Raw genomic sequence first — 20,442 nt, 5'->3', positions numbered from 1 at the left:
TACGCACTATCACGATGCCGATGCGCGCACTCGCGGGTCGTCCGTCGCATCCTCAGAACTTTTGTACATGCAGAGAGATCTGAATATGTCGCTAGTGATTCCATGCTGCCGAATTCCGCATGGCCCCCGCTACCCCCCGACGACGCTCCATCGCTGCCGGCATTGGCAAGTGTGTATGCACTTGCCGATGCTGGCACCCCAACCAGGTCTGTCGCGAAAGATGTCATGCTGGGTACACATCGTCTAATGTGTACCCAGCTTTAGGGTGTGTTGTGAGTTTATATTGGGTGGGGTAACTTTAGATCAGCCTCTTTGTCTCCTGAATTTTTGTCATCTCCTACCTTGTTTTATGAGCAGTTTGGGGATAATAGCAGCAGCCCAGCAGCAACCTTGTTATATGGGTGATGTTAGCTCCCTTTGAATACACTGGGTAGGCTGATTTTTACCATACTGGGATCAGTGACCAGCGTATGCCAGTGGGCCTTGCGTATGTTATTGGCATGGGAGACACAGACATCTCACTTCCCCGGTGGTGTTGTTATGGCAGTTGCACTTGCGTATGTCAAGTACCCTCACTGATCAGCTGCTCGTTCTTTCTTCTGCCGACATACTATTTTCTTTAGTAATAAAGCTGACCAATTTTATTGCCACTAAGGTCTCGAGTCTTTATTCATAAATATAATGTTATGGTCTCATGGTTATTGGATTATGCATTTGGGCAAAGACGGTCATAAGCTGCTAGGGCTTTTATACATTTTCTTGTGTGATTTGGTGTACTGTATGCATCTTATTAGTTTTTTTTATCTAAAGAGGGGCTTACGTTGCACACAAATAAAACATTAATGCTACAAGGACAAATAGAAGGAGAACCAAAACTTCCTGTGTATGGACCGGGCAGCAGCAATACTTATTCCAGAAAGTGAAAATAAGATTATAGGCAGGTTGTGCAGCTTTGGTCATGTTCACGTTTTAATGCTTGCAAAATAATTGAGGCAGGTTTACATTAGCATTCTGTAAATATGCATTGCTAGTTACATACAGTTTACAGTAAAGGTCTTTTGTCATTTATTTTATATAGAATTGCACCCCCTCCCCCAACAAGGGTGTATCTAGGGTTCCAAGCGCCCATGGCAAAGTAAGGGACTGGTGCCCCCCATATTGTAATTGTGGACAGCACGCTCTGCAAAAGGGATGTGGCCTTGTGGGGAAGGGACTTGGTCATGCATTAACTCCCCCAATTAAAATTATGCCACACATTACTGCCCCTTACTCGCATTACACTGCAGCAGTTTGGGAATATGGCGCTGCCAGAGTATGTACGTTATGCCACACAGTCCATTCACGTAGTGCTCCGTATACACATTGTCACACTGTAGTAGTGCCCCTTATAACACATTATGCCATGCAGTAATGCCCTCTACACATTATGCCATGCAGTAATGCTCTTTGCAGATTATGCGCCACACTGTAGTGCCCGTTACACATAATACCACACTCTAATGCCCTTTACACATAATGCCACACACGAATACCCTTTACACATAATACCACATACTGTAATGCCCTTTACACATAATTCCACATACTGTAATGCCTTTACACATAATGCCAAATATTGTAATTCCTTTACACATAGCCACAATTTGTAATGCCCCTCCCCCCCATGAATCACCTCTCTCCCCTTCAGTGACTCCCTTCTCCTCCCTCTCACCCCCTCCAGTGACTCACCTGCTGCTGTACCTCCAGGTCAGGCCGCTCCCCCATGTCCCATGTCTTCACTTTCCCCCTGCACTCTCAGTTCCCAGAATGCACTGCACGGCAGTGTTGAAGTCACGGAGTGTGCCGCACCAGCACTCTGGGACTCAGGAGGCAGTGTGTGGCCATCATGACTCCGCCGCTGCGGGGGTCTCAGATGGCGGGCGGGCGCCGTGCACCGCCTATTTAGATGGTGTGCTGGTGAGGAAACAGCTCCTCTCCTCATTGAAGATTATCAAGCACGGCCCCACGTCATGACGTCACCGCCGCGCTCTGATCCTATTGGCAGTATAGCAGAGGAGCCGGAGCTGGGGAACAAGCTGCAGGTCCTCCCGGTCAGGCAGAGGTAATGCGTCCCTGACTGGGCGGGCATTAATTACATTAAAAACATTTCGGATCGCCGGCGGAAGCTAATGGGTGGTCCGGTGCACCCCCGCAGCACCCCTTAGTTTCGCCTATACCCCCGCACGGTGATTGGAGGAACGGAATCTGAAAGCAGTTCTGTCTGAACTACTATGCGATTCTACCCCTTGGCCATGTGTGATACCGCTGGGCGGCGCCCCTACCTCGGCCGGCGCCCCTGGCGAGTGCCATCCTGGCCAATGGGTAGATACGCCCCTGGCCCCCAACCCCCCCAATCATCCTCCTTTCTTTCTCATCGTATTTAGAGCCCGATTCAGACCCGCTCGCTAGATGCGTTCGCACGCAGCCATCAGCTGCCAAAGTATGCAAACCCTGCGATAGCACGGCAAGACATTAGCATACCCACTATGTATTGGCTGCGATCGTGGTATGTATTTAGACGCCCACTAGCCTGTCACAAGAGGCCCACTTTCCCTTAGTAACCGACGTCATCTCCAGGAAGTGTATGAAACAATCGGCAACATCAAGTAACATCGGACCCAAACGCAGCACTTGTGGCTGACCATAACTTACCGCAAGCACTGCGAGTGCTGCAGTGTGTAATTCAGCCATGTGACGCGTATTATGACGCTGCGTCTTAATTATGTACGCCCCTGAAACGGCGTTCAGACGCATAGGCACGCCTGCATTCGCACCACCACACCCCCGTTTCCATCGACCAACCCCTGTCACCACCCATAAACAACTCGTCCTGTCACTCATTCCAGCGAAGCGTCTATGTACAGGGTGCAAACGCTTCCCGATCGCATGGACTAGTTTGTGCATGCACACATTGCAAACATCGGCAGCCTAGCGAACGCAGCCTAGCGAGCGGGTCTGAATTAGGCCCTTAGTCCTCACAAAACTGCAGTTGCATCTTCAATCAGCAACCGGCTTTCATACCCAGCTGCTGCATTGGATCACTCCTGCATATGAGAGACTTGAAAAAAGTCATATGCGATGAGAACAGGTCCCAGCTCTATGCAAATGCCATGTTCAATTCTCCCTACAGTGAAAGAGTATTTGGGCACAATACGATTTACTGTGTAAATTTTAAAAATTCAGTAAGTTCTTAGGAAACATTTAATAAAAGCTTCTTTTATCTACCTTTAGTCTTGGGGACTGCGTAGGGAACTCTAATTCAAAATTACTTGTCTTCATTGGCTCTTCTAGTGCACATGCCTGTATAAAACACACAAATTATATATTATATATATTTTATACATACTGTGTATATATATATTTATTTCTTTTTTTTAAATTATTTATTTCTTTTTTTGATAGTAACAATGTAAAGACAATAGTCTGCTGTACACTAAAGCTGGCAACTGAACTAAAGCTGGACACACGCCATGAGATTTTTTGGCCAATATGGATATATCTGACCGACAGGGCCAATAATTGTGTAGTGTATACACGGCAACTAGGCCCGATGGTCGGTCAAAAAGCGTTTACTTTGGTTCCCGATATAATAAGTGCTGCACTTACTATGTTGTACACGTCGTTTTGGTACAGTTCAGAAAATGCAGTGTGTACGGACATCGGCCGATGTCTAGAGTATAGTGTACAGGGACACTATCGGTGAGACGATTTGGAATAGAAAGGATCGTTTAGACCTATATGATTATTGTGTAGTGTGTATGCTAAATATAGGCCATGTATGGTACAGTTTTGGTTGGTCTGAATGGGTCTAGACATTAGCATTGTTGGGCAAAATAAAATGTGTGTACCCAGCTTAAGAGCACATTTTTAAAAATATGTTCATTTGTGGATTAGCCAAATAACATTCCAATGGGCACAATGTTTCCTGTAAACTAGGGATGTGCAGGCTCGGATAGGTTCGAGTTTGCACGTGGAGTTCGGATTTTTCCCTCCAAAAAAACGGAACTCAGAACGAGGCAAAACGTCATCTTACATGGACGAACATCATCATTCCTGGACAAAAGACCAGGAATGATGATGTTCGTCCATGTAAGATGACGTTTTGCCTCGTTATGAGTTCCGTTTTTTTGGAGGGAAAAATCCGAACTCCACGTGCAAACTCGAACCTATCCGAGCCTGCACATCCCTACTGTAAACCAAAGACCGCACACAAGATGGTCGATAGGGGTTTACTTTCAGACTCATAAAATGTATATTTTCATGAATCCCTGTTTTCTGTAGAAACATGCATTTTGTAAACATTTAAACTAGGGATGACCGGGTTCGGATTTCCGAAATCCGAGCCCCCCCCCGATCCAAGCCGGGAACCAAGCCCGACTCGGGTTTTCCAGCTAGATTCGGTTCGTGGAACGAGGCAAAACGTCATCATCCCACTGTCGAATTCTCGCGGGTTTTGGATTCTATAAAGGTCCCCATTTTTCATTCTGGCTATGGAGCGTGCAGTGGGAGGGAGCTGGGAGCTGTTGGCTACTACTAGTACTGTTGTGTGATACATATAATACATAACATACTGGGCTGGCTGGCTACTGTGAAGAGGGAGGGAGCTGTTGCTGACGCTGGCTGGCTACTGTTGTCCATATACATAAGGGCTGGCTGGCTACTGTTGTCCATATAGGGGCTGGCTATTGTCCTGTTCATAGGGGCTGGCTGGCTGCAGTGCTGTGTTCAGGGGGTGCTCGTCCTTCAGGGGTGCTCTCTTCACCTACCACCAGTGTTAAAAAAAAATATATAAAATTTTTTTTTTCCTGTGTGCGTGCCATGTTAGCCACACCTGTCATCGGCATAGGTAGGCGCACAGGAGCTGCTGGCCAAAAATAAAAATAATTTTTACAGGGGCTGTCCTGTGTGTTGTACGCTGCACTTCATCAAAGTAATTTTTACAGGGGCTGTCCTGTGGGTTATACGGTGCCCTTCATCAAGCAAATTTTTACAGGAGCTGTCCTGTGCGGTGTACGCTGCCATTCATCAAACAAATTTTTACAGGGGTAATTCACTCCATAAAAATAATGTACTACATAAAAATAATGGAGGACAAAAATTTGGAGCATAAAATAGGGGAAGATCAAGAACCACTTCACCTAGTGCTGAAGCTGCTGCCACTAGTCATGACATAGATGATGAAATGCCATCAATGTCGTCTACCAAGGCCGATGCCCAATGTCATAGTAGAGGGCATGTAAAATCCAAAAAGCCAAAAGTTCAGTAAAATGACCCAAAAAAAAAATTAAATCGTCTGAGGAGAAACTCAAACTTGCCAATATGCCATTAACGACACGGAGTGGCAAGGAACGGCTAAGGTTCTTCCCTATGTTCATGACTAGTGGTTCAGCTTCACATGAATATGGAAGCCCTCCTCCTCCCGCTAGAAAAATGAAATGAGTTAATCTGGCAAAAGCACAGCAAAGAACTGTGCGTTCTAATTCTAAGAAGATATCACAAATTCCCAAGGAGAGTCCAAGTGTGGCGGTGGTTGCGATGTCTGACCTTCCCAACACTGGATGGGAAGAGATGTCTCCTTCCACCATTTGCACGCCCTCTGCAAGTGCTGGAAGGAGCACACACAGTCCAGTTGCTGATATTCAAATTGAAAATGTCACTGTTTAAGTACAACAGGATGAGGATATTGGTGTAGCTGGTGCTGAGGAGGAAGTTGACGAGGAGGATTCTGATGGTGATTTGTTTTTTTTAAATCAGGCACCAAGAGAAAGAGTTATTGTCCATGGGATGAAAAAGCCCATCACGGTCATGCCTGGGCAGAAGACCAAACATTCCACCTCTTTGGTCTAGAAATATTTCTATCCAAATCCGGACAACAACTGTCGTGCCATATGTTGCGTATGTACGAGGTTTGTCTATAAAATAATGAGACTGTGATTCCACCTAGTAAACAAAGCAGTCAGAACCGGTTCTCCTCCGGAGAATCCTGCATTGCTACGCCTACTGCTGCCGCTACTGTTGCTGATGGAAAGTTGGAACACCACTACTTCTTTTACTAAGCAATTGACCCTCCAACAGCCCTTAGCGAGGACTACTGGTGTTAGACGTGCATCCGGTATCCGCCATTAGTGCAGTGGGATTTAGACAATTGATGGAGGTAGTGTGTCCCCGGTACAAAATCCAGTGTAGATTCCACTTCACTAGGCAGGCGATACCGAGAATGTACAGAGACATCAGAAAAAGTGTCCTCAGTGTCCTAAAAGATGCGGTTGTACCCAATGTCCACTTAACGGATATGTGGACAAGTGGAACAGGGCAGATTAAGGACTATATGACTGTGACAGCCCACTGGGTAGATGTATCGACTTACGCAGCAATAACAGCAGCGTCACCAGTATCAGCATCTCAGAAACGCCAGCTCGTTCCAAGGCAGGCTACGCTGTGTATCACCGATTTCAGTAAGAGGCACAGCGCCAAGAAACTGAGGGAAATCATTGCCCAATGGCTTACCCCTCTTAGACTCTCCTGGGGATTTGTGATATCTGACAATTATTGTGCGGGCATTACATTTGGGCAAATTCCAGCATGTCCCGTGTTTTGCTCACACAATAAATTTGGTGGTGCAGAATTTTTTAAAAAACTACAGGGGCGTGCAGGAGACGCTTTGGGTGGCCGAAAAATTTCTGCCCACTTTTGCAATTCAGCGACTGCGTGCCGAAGACCTGAGCGCCAGCAAACACTCTTGAACCTGCCCTGCCATCACCTGAAGCAAGAGGTTGTAACGCGGTGGAACTCAACCATCTATATGCTTCAGAGGATGGAGAAGCAGCAAAAAGCCATTCAAGCCTATACATCCACCTATGACATAGTGAAAGGCGTAGGAGGTTGCTTCCACATAATGTGGAGAAGATAATGTTCATCAAAATTCTTACATGAGGACCGGCCTCCAAAAAGCAGAGGGAACTGTGGTGGATTCCAGCGTGGACAAATTAATACTCTGTGAGGATGAGGATGTACACAACACTGAAGAGGGTGAGGAATCGGTGGATGAGGAGGATGAGGACGACATCTTGCCTCTGTAGAGCCAGTTTGTGCAGGGACAGATTAATTGCCAACTTGTTTTGTGGGGGCCCAAACGAACCAATCATTTGAGCCACAGTCGTGTAGCAGACCCTGTCATTGAAATGATTGGTTTGTTAAAGTGTGCATGTCCTGTTTATAAAACATAAGGGTAGGTGGGAGGGCCCAAGGACAATTCCATCTTGCACCTCTTTTTTTCTTTGCATTATGTACTCTTTGGGGCCTAGTTTTTCAAAGTGCCATCCTGTCTGCCACTGCAGTGTCACTCCTAGATGGGCCATGTGTTTGTGCCGCCCAATCGTGTCGCTTAGCATAGTCATCCAGCTACCTCGGTGCAAACTTTTGACCTAAAAACAATATTGTGAGGTGTTCAGAATAGACTGTAAATGAGTGGAAATGAATGATATTGAGATTAATAATAGCATAGGAAAAAAAAAAACCTACTTCTGTGATTTTACCTGTTTTTATGCTTTTTTCCAAAAAAATACAGATCCAAAACACAAAACCCAAAACACGGAAGGGTAGTTTTGGCAAAACCAATCCAGAATCAAAACACAAAGAAAGATCCAGATCCAAAACACGAAAAGTGGCCGGAGCACACCCCTAATTTAAACCCACCTTTGTTCTCACGGATATGGAGGGAATTTCAAATTCAACCACTCTGGGTGGGACAAAAGGTTCCTCTGAATTGTATTCCTGTGAAAATATATAAATACAAAAGAGTACATTAGAATAGTTGCACATCCAAACCACTAAGTTATATATTTTAGGAGGAAAGACCACATACACATGAACCATAAGTACAGATTGTTTTTCCAGACACAATTTAGTGTGCATTTTCTTCCAAGGGTGTTTGCTACCAAGAGGTGTCAAGAATTATCGGTGAGTCAGGGATTTTCAACATGTTGTATTTACTGATCATCAGTAGAAGCCGATCAGCATAGAATAACTGCCACTTAGGGGTCTGGTTACTAAGCAGTGTTAGGAGAAAGAGTGAAAAGTGATAAGAAAGTGATAAGGTGCCAGCCAATCAGCTCCCAACTGTCATTTTTCAAACCCAGCCTGTGAGATGACAGTTGTGAGCTGATTGGCTGGCACCTTATTACTTTCTTATCACTTTTCACTCTTTCTCCTAACACTTCTTAGTAACTAGACCCCTAAGATGTATTGCCCGCATTAAAAAGCAAGTGCACATTCTACCATAAAACAGTGGTACAAGGACAAAATATAACTGCTGCTACCTCCCACCTCACACACCTGATACGTGTGTGGTAACCCACTAGGGGGTCTATTTACTAAGCAGTATTAGGAGACAGAGTGAAAAGTGATAAGGTGCCAGCCAATCAGCTCCCAACTGTCATTTTTTAAACACAGCCTGTGAGATGGCAGTTGGGAGCGGATTGGCTGGCACCTTATAACTTTTCGCTCTGTCTCCCAAGACTGCTTAGTAAATAGACCCCTATACCTATAGTGACTTTACAGGTTCGTAACACATGTAGCCTCTTGCAGAGAGGCAAGTTTCCCACTACTTACTGATTATTTATCGTGTTTGTAGGCTAGTTGGGAATACCTTGGATCCCTTTGTGTAGAGTTGCACAACAAATAAACCTTTACATGAATGTTCTTGGATTTAATATACAGTCAGGTGCATAAATATTGGGACATTGACAGAATTTTCATATTTTGGCCTCTGTTCACCACCACAATGGCTTTGAAATGAAACAAACAAGATGTGCTTTAACTGCAGACTTTCAGATTTAATTTGAGGGTAACTACATCCAAATCAGGTGAACGGTATAAGAATTACAACGGTTTCTATATGTGCCTTCCACTTTTTAAGGGGCCAAAAGTAATGGGACAAACTAAACAATCCTAAATCTAACTTTCACTTTTTAATACTTTGTTGCAAATCCTTTGCAGGCAATTACAGCCTGAAGTCTGGAACGCATAGACATCAAAAGACGCTGGGTTTCATCCCTGGTGATGCTCTGCCAGGCCTCTACTGCAAATGTCTTCAGTTCCTGCTTGTTCTTGGGGCATTTTCCCTTCAGTTTTGTCTTCATCAAGTGAAATGCATGCTCAATCGGATTGGCCATTGCATAACATTCCACTTTTTAGCCTTAAAAAACTCTTTGGTTGCTTTTGCAGTGTCCATCTGCACTGTGAAGCGCCGTCCAATGAGTTCTGAAGCATTTGACTGAATATGAGCATATAATATTGCCCGAAACACTTCAGAATTCATTCTGCTGCTTTCGTCAGCAGTCACATCATCAATAAATACAAGGGAACCAGTTCCATTGGCAGCCATACATGCCCACGCCATGACACTACCACCACTATGCTTCACTGAGGAGGTGGTATGTTTTGGATCATGAGCAGTTCCTTTCCTTCTCCATACTCTTCTCTTCCCATCACTCTGGTACAAGTTGATCTTTGTCTCATCTGTCCATAGGATGTTGTTCCAGAACTGTAATGGCTTTTTTAGATGTTGTTTGGCAAAGTCTAATCTGGTCTTCCTGTTTTTGTGGCTCGCCAATGGTTTACATCTTGTGGTGAACCCTCTATATTCACTCTTGTGAAGTCTTCTCTTGATTGTTGACTTTGACCCATATACACCTACCTCCTGGAGAGTGTTCTTGATTTGGCCAACTGTTGTGAAGGGGTTTTTCTTCACCAGGGAAATAATTATTCTGTCATCCTCCACAGTTGTTTTCCGTGGTCTTCCGGGTCTTTTGGTGTTGCTGAGCTCTCCGGTGCGTTCTTTCTTTTTAAGAATGTTCCAAACAGTTGATTTGGCCACACCTAATGTTTTAGCTATCTCTCTGATGGGTTTGTTTTGATTTTTCAGCCTAATGATAGCTTGCTTCACTGATAGTGACATCTCTTTGGATCTCATATTGAGAGTCAACAGCAACTGATTCCAAATGCAAATGTCACATCTAGAATCAACTCCAGACCTTTTACCTGCTTAATTGATAATGAAATAACGAGGGAATAGCCCATACCTGTCCATGAAATAGCTTTTGAGTTGATAGTCCCATTACTTTTGGCCCCTTAAAAAGTGGGAGGCACATATAGAAACCGTTGTAATTCCTACACCGTTCACCTGATTTGGATGCAATTACCCTCAAATTAAATCTGAAAGTCTGCAGTTAAAGCACATCTTGTTTGTTTCATTTCAAAGCCATTGTGGTGGTGAATAGAGACCAAAATATGAAAATTCTGTCAATGTCCCAATATTTATGCACCTGACTGTACTTCTAATATAACTCAATCACAGATATTAAATACAAGCTTTGCAAAAGAGCTAAATTTTAGTTTCGTTGGTAGGGATCAGTAGACGTCCCCGTCAGGCTATACAGTACTTTCCGCAAAGAAAAAAAGGTAAATTCATACAATACACAGGATATTACAACTTTAGAATACAGCATAAACAGACTCTCTTGACTATTTCATAAAAGTACATATATGCCGAGGGCTGGGGCAGCGCGTACTAAGTACCGGAGCCCGGGCTGCTGAAGGGGCCCGGCGCCGCTCCCCCTCCCTCTTAAATCACAGCAGCCCAGCACACACTGTTGTGTGCTGGGCTGAAGTGGGAGACTGCTCGCGGCTGTTGAGCATCAGCCACAGCAGTCTCCTATGCCTGTGGAGGGAAGCCACCCCACGGCTTTGCTCACAGCATCCCCCTCCCCAGCAGTCTTTTTTTTTTAAGCAAATCCTAAGGGGGCGTGGCCACGTCTCCCTCGAATAGGCCACGCCCCCTCCTTTCATCCTGGCCCGGCAGCCTCTCTAAGCCCCTGCATATACTGTATGTACCGATGTGACTAACATATACGTAATAACAAAATACATAGCACTACTTTTTCAGACACTATACAGAACGATATCTAGCATCTCCCTGCGAACCAAATAGCTAAATATTTTTATATCGCAGTATAAATTACTACGATAAGTTCATTGTCCCTAGAGCTTGGTGGTGCACAAAATTTCTTTTGTATTATTGCAGTAATCCTGTACGAGTAGCTGACTCAGTTTAGTGGTAGAAAAGAAACTATTGGATCTTTCCTGTGGGCTGCATTGCTTCATAATGGTCAGTAAAAGGTGGCGTATGTGAGAAGTTCAAAGAGAAATCTTTATATTTACACAAGGGTTCTTAGGGCCCAATTCAGACCCAGTCGCAAGGCTGTCCGCATCCAAAGTATGCAAATCCCGCGATCGCTAGCAAGACATTAGCACACCCACTATGTTTTGCCGTGTAATCGCAGTATGAAATTAAGACGTCCACCAGCCTGACACAAGATGCCCACTTTCCTTAGTAACATACGTCATCTCCAGGAAGTGTATTAAACAATCGGTAACATCAAGTAACATCGGACCCATAAGCAGCACTTGTGGCTGAGCATACCCTACCGCAAGCACTGCGAGTGCTGCTGTGTTTAATTCAGCCATGTGACGTGTATGCTGACGATGCGTCTTAATTATGTACGCCCCTGAAATGGTGTTCAGACGCACAGACACGCCTGCGTTCGCACCACCACACCCCCGTTACCATCAACCACCCCCTGTCACCACCCACAAAAGGCACTTCCTGTCACTCATGCTTGCGGAGCGTCTGTGTACTGGCTGCGAACACTTCCCGATCGCATGGACTGGTTTGCGCACGCGCACTGCGTCTTGTAGCGTTCCCGCTAGGCTGTTTGAGCGAGGCGCGGTGCCCTGCCCTCCTTCTGGAGGGCAAAAAGCACCCTGCCCTCCAGAAGGAGGGGAAAAAGCGCCCTGCCCTCACAGCCTGCGGGTGCCGTCTTCACCCGGAGGACGCAGTGTCCCGCAGGTGGAGAAATGTGCAGTGACCCTTTCACCGCCGGAGAATAGACGCCGGGCGCATGCGCCCGGCATCTATTCTCACTGTCTGCAGCGCTTGGGGGCTGCCCGGCGTGTCTGTAAGTGCCGGGCACACCCCCAAGTATGACGAAAAGGGGACGTGTCTTATAGTCACGCCCCCTTTTCATGGCCATGCCCCTTTTTCTGGCGCACGCGCGCACAAAGTTGCCCTCTCTAGCTCCGGCGCCCAGCCTGCCGCCAGAGCTAGAGTGAACACTACGTCTTTTACGCATGCGCAGATTGCAAACATTGGCAGGCTACGTGCGAACGCAGCCTTGTTACCGGGTCTGAAGCATGCCCTTAGTCCTCTTTTTCACCAAGGGCGGGATGTACTTAAGGTAAAATGGGGTCAAAAACTCAAACTGACGTTTTCTGAGTTCTAGTCACAATTCCTTTATGTACCAAGCTCCGGAATATACATGGTGTTGCCTGATACAAGCCTATGGGCTTCTCACTGCAATGTTCACTGGTGTCCCCCAATGAGCACGCGTCATACAACGCATGTGTAGAGGGACTTCTGGGTCATAAACCTGTCGATAAGTGGAAGCATGTACTTCGCATCGCATTACAGATGCAGTACATTTCGCCATAAAGGAATTATTTTGATTTTAATAGCTCTCTATTTAATAGCGGACTATGAGCTAACAGATTTCAGTAGATACTGTCTCCTTAACGGGTTCTCTCCTAACTCCCTATGTTAGCATGCCTGTCACCCAGCACTTAGGGACTTTTAGCTTCTTAGGGTACTATTCCCTAGTCTCATGGGTGTTTCCGGGTACAGAGACACTTTATACCACAAGTGATTTATTACACATGTCTTTGGACTGGTATTTCTTACACACCAAGCACTATGGGGTCTATTCATGAAGATAATGAAAACAGAATTGTTACTTTTCACTATATATCGCATCAGTATACCTTCCCGGCAATGCGATCTGGTATCTAGGGCTCCGGCAGTCCTGTCTGCTGCTGCGGTGCAGTGTGGAAGCAGGTCCTTCCTGCGCATGAGCCGGCGGCTGAGGTGAGGCTGCAGTGGCTGCTGGGATATCAAGGGGCGGAGCCAATACGGGTGACGGACAGAAGACAGGGAGGTGAGCAACTTTCCTGCCCATTTAACACTGAAGTTCAGATTACGCTATCCTGAGATGGCGAATCTGAACACAGCAGCAGAACGGAAAGCAGAACTTTCAGTTCTTTTATGAATGGCACTCACCATATAAAAGTACAGTGATGCGATTTAGCCACAGAGCGGGGGTGCTGCTGGAGGTGTCAGGAGCATCTCCGCGGAAACCCTCTCTATGGGCCGTATTCAGTTAGATAGATAGATTTCATTTATCCCCGTATTCAATTAGTCCGGCTTTTCGCCGGTGCGAAGTCAGTGCATCACACCTGCCGAAAAAAGTATCGTCTATGAATAGGAGGCGTGAAAAGTGCAGAATTGGGGTTTTGGGGTGCAGACTTCCCAAAACCACCCTGCACCCCTTGGACAGTTCCCTAGAGGTACTCTGTGTCAAATATTTTTTTTTTTTTAAAAGTACCTTATGACACCCCAAAAAAGTACTTTTGTTTTGGGGGCGAAAAAAAAACAAAGTTGGGGGACAAACTTGAAAACTAGCTAAATAGACTCAAGGGGGGGGGTCCCCAAGTATGTCCCAGGTGTTTATTTATTGCAAGTAGTTGCGGCAGGTGGATTTATCAAGTTTTTTAAAACTTCACATTAGCAACTCCAAAATATGCTATCGCCCATTTTCATGTACCCCAAATTTGATGGGACTACTTATTTTCCCCCAAAATGCTATTCTTCACCACTTCTGTTAAAACGCTATATAGCTCAGATTGAGACCATTTAAAAACACCAAATACCTTCAGCAGGGCTATTCGGGGGTTTCCGGAGTGATCCCCCATGTCAGAGCATCTTTTGGGGGGTGTCAGGCTGATTTCCCCAAAAATTACAGAACTTTTCTCCAATTTCAGTTTTGCAGGGTTCCGTTTTCACCAATTTGTAATTGAATACCGGGATAAGCGGGGACGAGCGCGATACTTTTTCGCCAGCAGAACCAGCGATGACGGCGAAAAGTCCGACCGACTTTTCACTTCTAATTGAATACGGCCCGATGACTAGAAAATTTAAGCAGAGAAAAACCCTGTTTGCAACAAAACAGGGCTTTTCTTTACTCTACGAATAGACCCATATGTATGGTATACTGATGTCAAGGGGAAGATTTCAACAATTGTACTGGTTCGGTATACTGAAAATGCTACACATACTGTCCTGCCAAAGGCAGCACATGTCACTGTGACTTGCGGCTGAAAGACTATAGTGACGTGTACAACAGACAATAGGGACCAGTAGTGCAAGTTTTCATGTGTGCCATAATCTCTGAGGATCACCCGCATGTCATCTGTAATGAACAGGTCAAGTTCTTTCAAAGCTTCTTAGTCCTGAATAACTTGAGAACATAATGTTTTGCTCATAGTTATAATGTATTCAGCATTTACATGCTTAGATATACTGTGGGATGTCTGATAGCAATCTATAATCACAGAATGCATTTGTTTTTTTACAGAGCAAGTGTTATTACATACAAAGTACAGGTGTTATTACATACAAAGTACAGGTGTTATTACATACAAAGTATAACTCTAGTAACAGAACTGCGACTTACTGTGCTTTTATAGAACATCAGAACTTTGTGTCCTTTTTAAGCATATTTTCTTTTTAGCGTAAAATGCTGTTGAGCATTAATGTGGGGGAGGGATTGTGGGGTGTCCTGTGAGGGAGACTACTGAGACCACGGTACCTATTTCTCTTCTGGGTGAACAGGAAAGGTGTGGGTTTCCCACTACGCTTTGAATAGCTGCTTGATAATATTTTATAATAATAGTAATTTAATGATGGGGTGATGTCAATTAAAGTTATTTATTTGTGAAGTTATTTAATTGATGGTGGTGGCTATATAATAGTAGGGTTGTAGTGGTGCTTGTTTAGTTTATGTAGGGTAGTTTGGTGCTATTTATTTAACACTGAACTGAATTTCAGGAGAATGAGGGCTATTTATTAACTTTGAATGCATTTGTAATCCATAGCATCGGTTTCTCCTTTCTGCTCTATATACACGTCATTATCATCTATCGGCCTTTAGTCTTAATCTCCAGATATTTGGAAAACTTTGCGGGCTCTTGTACGCTAGCTATCCACAAGATCCCAACATCCCCATAGACAGCCCTAAAGACAATGCCACCACTGGGGTTTGTGTTCCCTGTCTCTGTTCTACCTCCAGCTTTTCCTTAAGGTGCCCACACACATAGCGATATTCTACCTGGTCTGGACGATTCTGACTCATTAGAACGACAGATAGTGTAAAATATGCCAAAATCCTGAGTAAATTGTGAGTCCCCACTAACGATCACGATGCGCGTCCCTGCTGGTGGCACATCGCATTGTCAGATCTGCCGTGCAGTAGGGCAGATTTGACAATCTAGGACACGATGCACTGTGAAAGTCTGGATGCAGGAGAGATCGTTTGAAGACTGGACACCAAATCGTGTGCAGATCGTGTGCAGAGCTGCCGAGGAGATTTTCAAGGGAAATCATACACAAATCATACACATCGGCTGATCGTGTGCAGATCGCCGTGTGTGGCCACCTTTACAATTACTGAATGCTGTTTTTGATCAGTGGCGGGATGCATTGCATGCAAAATGTGATGCTTGGTGCATCTTGCCTATTGCCACCTGCAAACTGGTTGCACGTAAATCTGTATGGACACAGTGACACCTAAATATCTTCTCAGACTCATGTGCACCACTTCTCTGTCCTATTATGACCTGGTGCAGCAGTCTTTTTCTCCACTATACTCGTCGTTACAACAACTTAAATCTGTAACTTCAAAAAAGATGTGGAAAATCTCACTCCAATTATGATATTCAAAATGACCCATGTATCCTGTCTTCTTTCTTTACTGTCGTCTCTTGCTAAGCAATCCTACTTTAAGTTCCAAACTGACTTTGGGGTCTATGTACTAAGCAGTGATAAGTGACAGAGTGAAAAGTGATAAGTCTGTGATAAGTGCCAGCCAATCAGCTCCCAACTGTAATTTTTCAAACAGTCTGTGAGATGACAGTTGGAAGCTTATTGGCTGGCACTTATCACTTTTCACTCTGTTACTTATCACTGCTTAGTACATAGACCCCTTTGTCTCCTTCAACTCAATTCTCTGCCCATCACCACTTTCTTCCATCACTGTCAAAACATTGCCACCTACATTAAAGACAAATTTGGGAGTATCTGTCACCAAATCTACTCCCGTCTATTTCAGCATTCTACATCTACCTTCTTGTCCATTCCTAGGGGCTAATGTAATGGCCTGCGAGATGTAGGCTCTGGTGAGATTTCAGAGAGTCTGACAGTATTTTTAAAGCATCAATAATTTAAAAGGCAAAACCAGGCCACTCCAATCCTGACTTTATTTATTACCAGTTATTTATATAGCACGCACATATTGCGCTGCGCTTTACAGAGAATATTTGGCCATTCACATCAGTACCTGCCCCAGTGGAGCTTACAATCTATATTCCCTACCACATGTACACACACACATACACACTAGGGTTAATTTGTGTTGGGAGCCAATTAACATACCAGTATAGTTTTGGAGTGTGGGAGGAAACTGGAGTACCCGGGGGACACCCTTTGCAAGCACAGAGAGAATACTCTGCACAGGTAGGGCTGTAGTGGGAATCGAACCCATGACCTCAGTGCTGTGAGGCAGTAATGCTAGCCATTACACCATCTGTGCTGCTTTGGTGCAGGATGCGCAAGGAAACCCCACGTCCTACTGTACATTATGTCCAAGGAGCAATCTACTCACCTTCCCCCTCTGAAGGTGGAACACAGTCTGTATGAGATATTTCCCAGAGGAGGGACTGTAAAACATTTAATCACAGCACTGCTGCCTCTATAACACAGAACATGAGCGAAAGAACAGGGCAAGCACCTACTGCTTATTTCCCCAGTAGAGGAACAGACATTTGTACCAATGTTAATGACTGTGGTAACACATCCATCGAAGGATTAGGCTAGGGGCATATATTTTTATAATAACTACATGAGTTGAACATACAGTATGTGCTGTGAATTGTGCTCTTATTAGTCACTTTAGGGACGCTCCCAAAATTTTTCCGGCTCATAATAAAAAAATGCCCCAGCCTGAAAATAAGAGTGAGCGCTTATTTCTCTTACTCATCCTTGATTCTTTCTCGACACTCATTCTTTACCTTTGACCCCAAACTTTTTATCTGCTCTTTCAGTTTTTACTTCTACCACTGTATCCTTCCACTCGCACCAAACTCTACCTCTCTTCCAGACCTTTGCCTTCTATAACTACATCTCACTCCCTTATACAAGACTTTCCTGTGCTGGCTCCCCACCTATGGAACTCGCTACACCACATTACCAGACACTCCTTCATCTGTTTTTAGATTGATTTTTTTTATCTTTTCTGTTGTTGCAGAGCTTTTATCACTTATTAGAAAACTAAACAGATATTTTCAATTAATACAACCATACAATCCAAACACGTAGTTCTCTAACATAAATGTAAAGTTTGATTGCATAACTATTCCATATTAGTGCTCTGACATGTCTAGATCATCTGATTATGGAGGAAATGCACACTCATACAAGAGTTGCCTGTGGTAGCCTTGGATAAAATGATCATCAGTCACATGGTATGTGTTCTATACATATCCTTCCCAGTGAACAAAAGGGCCATCTTTCACAATTTGGGGGCTGAAAGAAGGCAGCAGTTGGGAGCAGAACAATTAATTTCATATTGCAACAGTGCAGTGGTTCAGCAAACTTTTCAAATCTCATCTGTATTGATCTCACTGAAGTGGGATATAAGTTAAATGTAGCAAAAAGGTTTTACTTTAAAACACAGAATAAATATAGCTTATGCATAGATTGCAAGATGAAAATCTAATACTGAATATGTTTCATGTGATTGCATGCATTAATTATGAATTATAAAATCAGTATAGGGACACCAGGATGTTGTTCTCTTCATCAAGGACACAGGAAAGACGGAAGACTGCAAAATATGCTATTATACTGTACTCCTCACTGTAGTTTGACTCAGGAGCAACAATTCACCATATAGCAAGTATCAAAGCATTGCAGAGTGAGAGTTGCCTAAGGATGTGATAGCAGAAGCTCAGCACAGGAAATAATGATTTAGATCAGGGTTCTTCAACCCATGGCCTGCCGATCGGGGCAACCGTGGAGCTGTTCCCCGTGGTTCGCTTGCTGTGTCTCTTCAGTACTTTGTGAATGAGACACGGAGGCAGGCATTAGGGTGCGTGTCTGCTTACAGTGACCGGGGAGTGTGGGGGGGCACAATCAGATTAGAGCGGCCGGGCAGCTGCAGCATTTTCTTCCAGACAGTGACTTCCGAGTCCGGGCCAGCAGTCACGTGATGCCACTCCTAGCCGCGCCTGCTGTCACATCACAGCAGTGCACTGTCTGTACACTGTTTTGGTTGTTAGATAGCTGATTGGTGGATGATGCTGGCCATCCACCAATCACTGTCGTGGGCATATGTAAGCATTGATTGGTGGATGGCTGGAGCTATCCACTAATCAAAGGAAAGGAAACTACAAATGCACAGTGGAAGAAGTGTGGAGCCAGAGAGCACAGCAGCAGGAGCAGAGGTGATGGCCGCCCCCATAGATTTGAGGTCTGATTTTTGAATGGATCCTTTATGCTGGGGGAGGCAGTTATTGGACATAATTGTGTGAGGAGGGGGCAGAGTCTAAATACAGCAGTATAGCTTAGTGGCCCTCGGGCTTCGTTGAATTTTTTAATGTAGCCCACACTGTCTTAAAGGTTGAAGACCCTTGCTTTAGATATTAAAATGAAGATTTTTTTACTTAATATAGAAACACTAGCGACCCACCACAGTTAAAATTTACAGCAATAGTCTTTTTTTTAACAGAGGTCTTATAAGATTGCCTTGTACACGACATAACTCGTTTATCCTCCTGACGTCAACACAGAAAAATTTAGGGCCCCATTTAATTATGATGCATAACCCCATTAGCGCTCGCTAAAGGGCTTATGTCATCCATTCTGTATTCAACAAACAGCAGTAATCTAAGATTACAGCAATTTGTCACTGCATCTCTCTCGCAATTGTCAGCAATGGGGACCCAGCACTGCCTCTCTGGCCTCAGCGAAGCCTTCCAGGTACTACAGAGTCCCTACCGGGTTACAGTGTCATGCACAGACGGAACGTCGCGCATGCACATTACAAAGAAGCTCATCGCTGACAGTGTTAGGCTGCAAGCAGCTGAGCGGAGGACCTCACCGATCAGGAAGACTTTGCTGGACCTCGTCGGAGGGGTAAGTATTGAAAACACTGGAATACTAGTGGCATTCGTGTTTGTATCACACTGATACTAAACTTTGTTCTTAAATGGGGCCCTATGTTTTGATGTGACACGCAAAAGGGCCATGTAAAGATGTCCATGAGCAAAACAATCTTCACTTACCGTGTTTCCCGGTCTTCACTGTCTTATTTTTTTTTTTGGTCAAATTACTCCATAGGGCTTATTTTTGGGGTAGGGCTTATTTTAATTAACATGACAGCAATTTCAATAAACAGGGGGTCAAAACAGACAGGATAATAAATAAAATGATGACCTGCTTTTATCCCCATCATGCCCTCAGTCCTGCTTTTATCCCCGTCATGCCCTCAGTCCCGCTTTTATCCCCGTCATGCCCTCAGTCCCGCTCTTATCCCCGTCATGCCCTCAGTCCCGCTCTTATCCCCGTCATGCCCTCAGTCCCGCTTTTATCCCCGTCATGCCCTCAGTCCTGCTTTTATCCCCGTCATGCCCTCAGTCCTGCTTTTATCCCCATCATGCCCTCAGTCCTGCTTTTATCCCCGTCATGCCCTCAGTCCTGCTTTTATCCCCGTCATGCCCTCAGTCCTGCTTTTATCCCCGTCATGCCCTCAGTCCTGCTTTTATCCCCATCATGCCCTCAGTCCTGCTTTTATCCCCGTCATGCCCTCAGTCCTGCTTTACAATTCTTTACTTACCTTTATTTTTTTTCCTCTTTATCTCTACTCTCCTCCGCGACGCTGCTGTAAATGACGCTGCCACGCATGCCAGCTGCCGCGCGCTTACTGTGAGAGAGTGAGACGCTGCAGCTGTGATTGGATGCCACTGTTAAATCTTTAACAGCGGCATCCATTTCATGTGGGGGGCGGAGCTGGGGGCACTTTTAGTGTAGCGCAGGGACCAGACAAAATGGGGATTTTGTTAGGGCTTATTTTCAGGGTAGGGCTTATTTTGGACCGTTTTTCAAAAGTAAGGGTAGGGCTTATTATCGGGGAAACACGGTAGGTCAACTCCAGACACATTTAGGGCCGTATTCAATTA

General features: G+C 44.8%; 1 protein-coding gene across 7 annotated transcripts in view; it reads right to left on the bottom strand.

Moving 5' to 3' along the window:
- The window catches only part of FAM13A (family with sequence similarity 13 member A), a 243,391-nt gene that overhangs the window by 154,554 nt on the left and 68,395 nt on the right, over positions 1 to 20,442 (bottom strand). For all 7 annotated transcript variants that reach the window (XM_088464435.1, XM_088464434.1, XM_088464438.1 and 4 more), the window contains 2 exons: positions 7,735 to 7,812; positions 3,265 to 3,339 (listed from right to left, as the gene is read on the bottom strand). In XM_088464435.1, the coding sequence (XP_088320561.1) occupies positions 3,265 to 3,339; positions 7,735 to 7,812 (153 nt within the window). The remainder of the gene's footprint in view (positions 1 to 3,264; positions 3,340 to 7,734; positions 7,813 to 20,442) is intronic.

This window comes from Taudactylus pleione, unplaced genomic scaffold (genome assembly GCF_031769625.1).
Source record: "Taudactylus pleione unplaced genomic scaffold, aTauple2 ptg000055l, whole genome shotgun sequence".
Taxonomy (NCBI): domain Eukaryota; kingdom Metazoa; phylum Chordata; class Amphibia; order Anura; family Myobatrachidae; genus Taudactylus; species Taudactylus pleione.
Note: the sequence above shows the minus strand (reverse complement) of the source record. Positions and strands in the feature narration are given on the sequence as shown.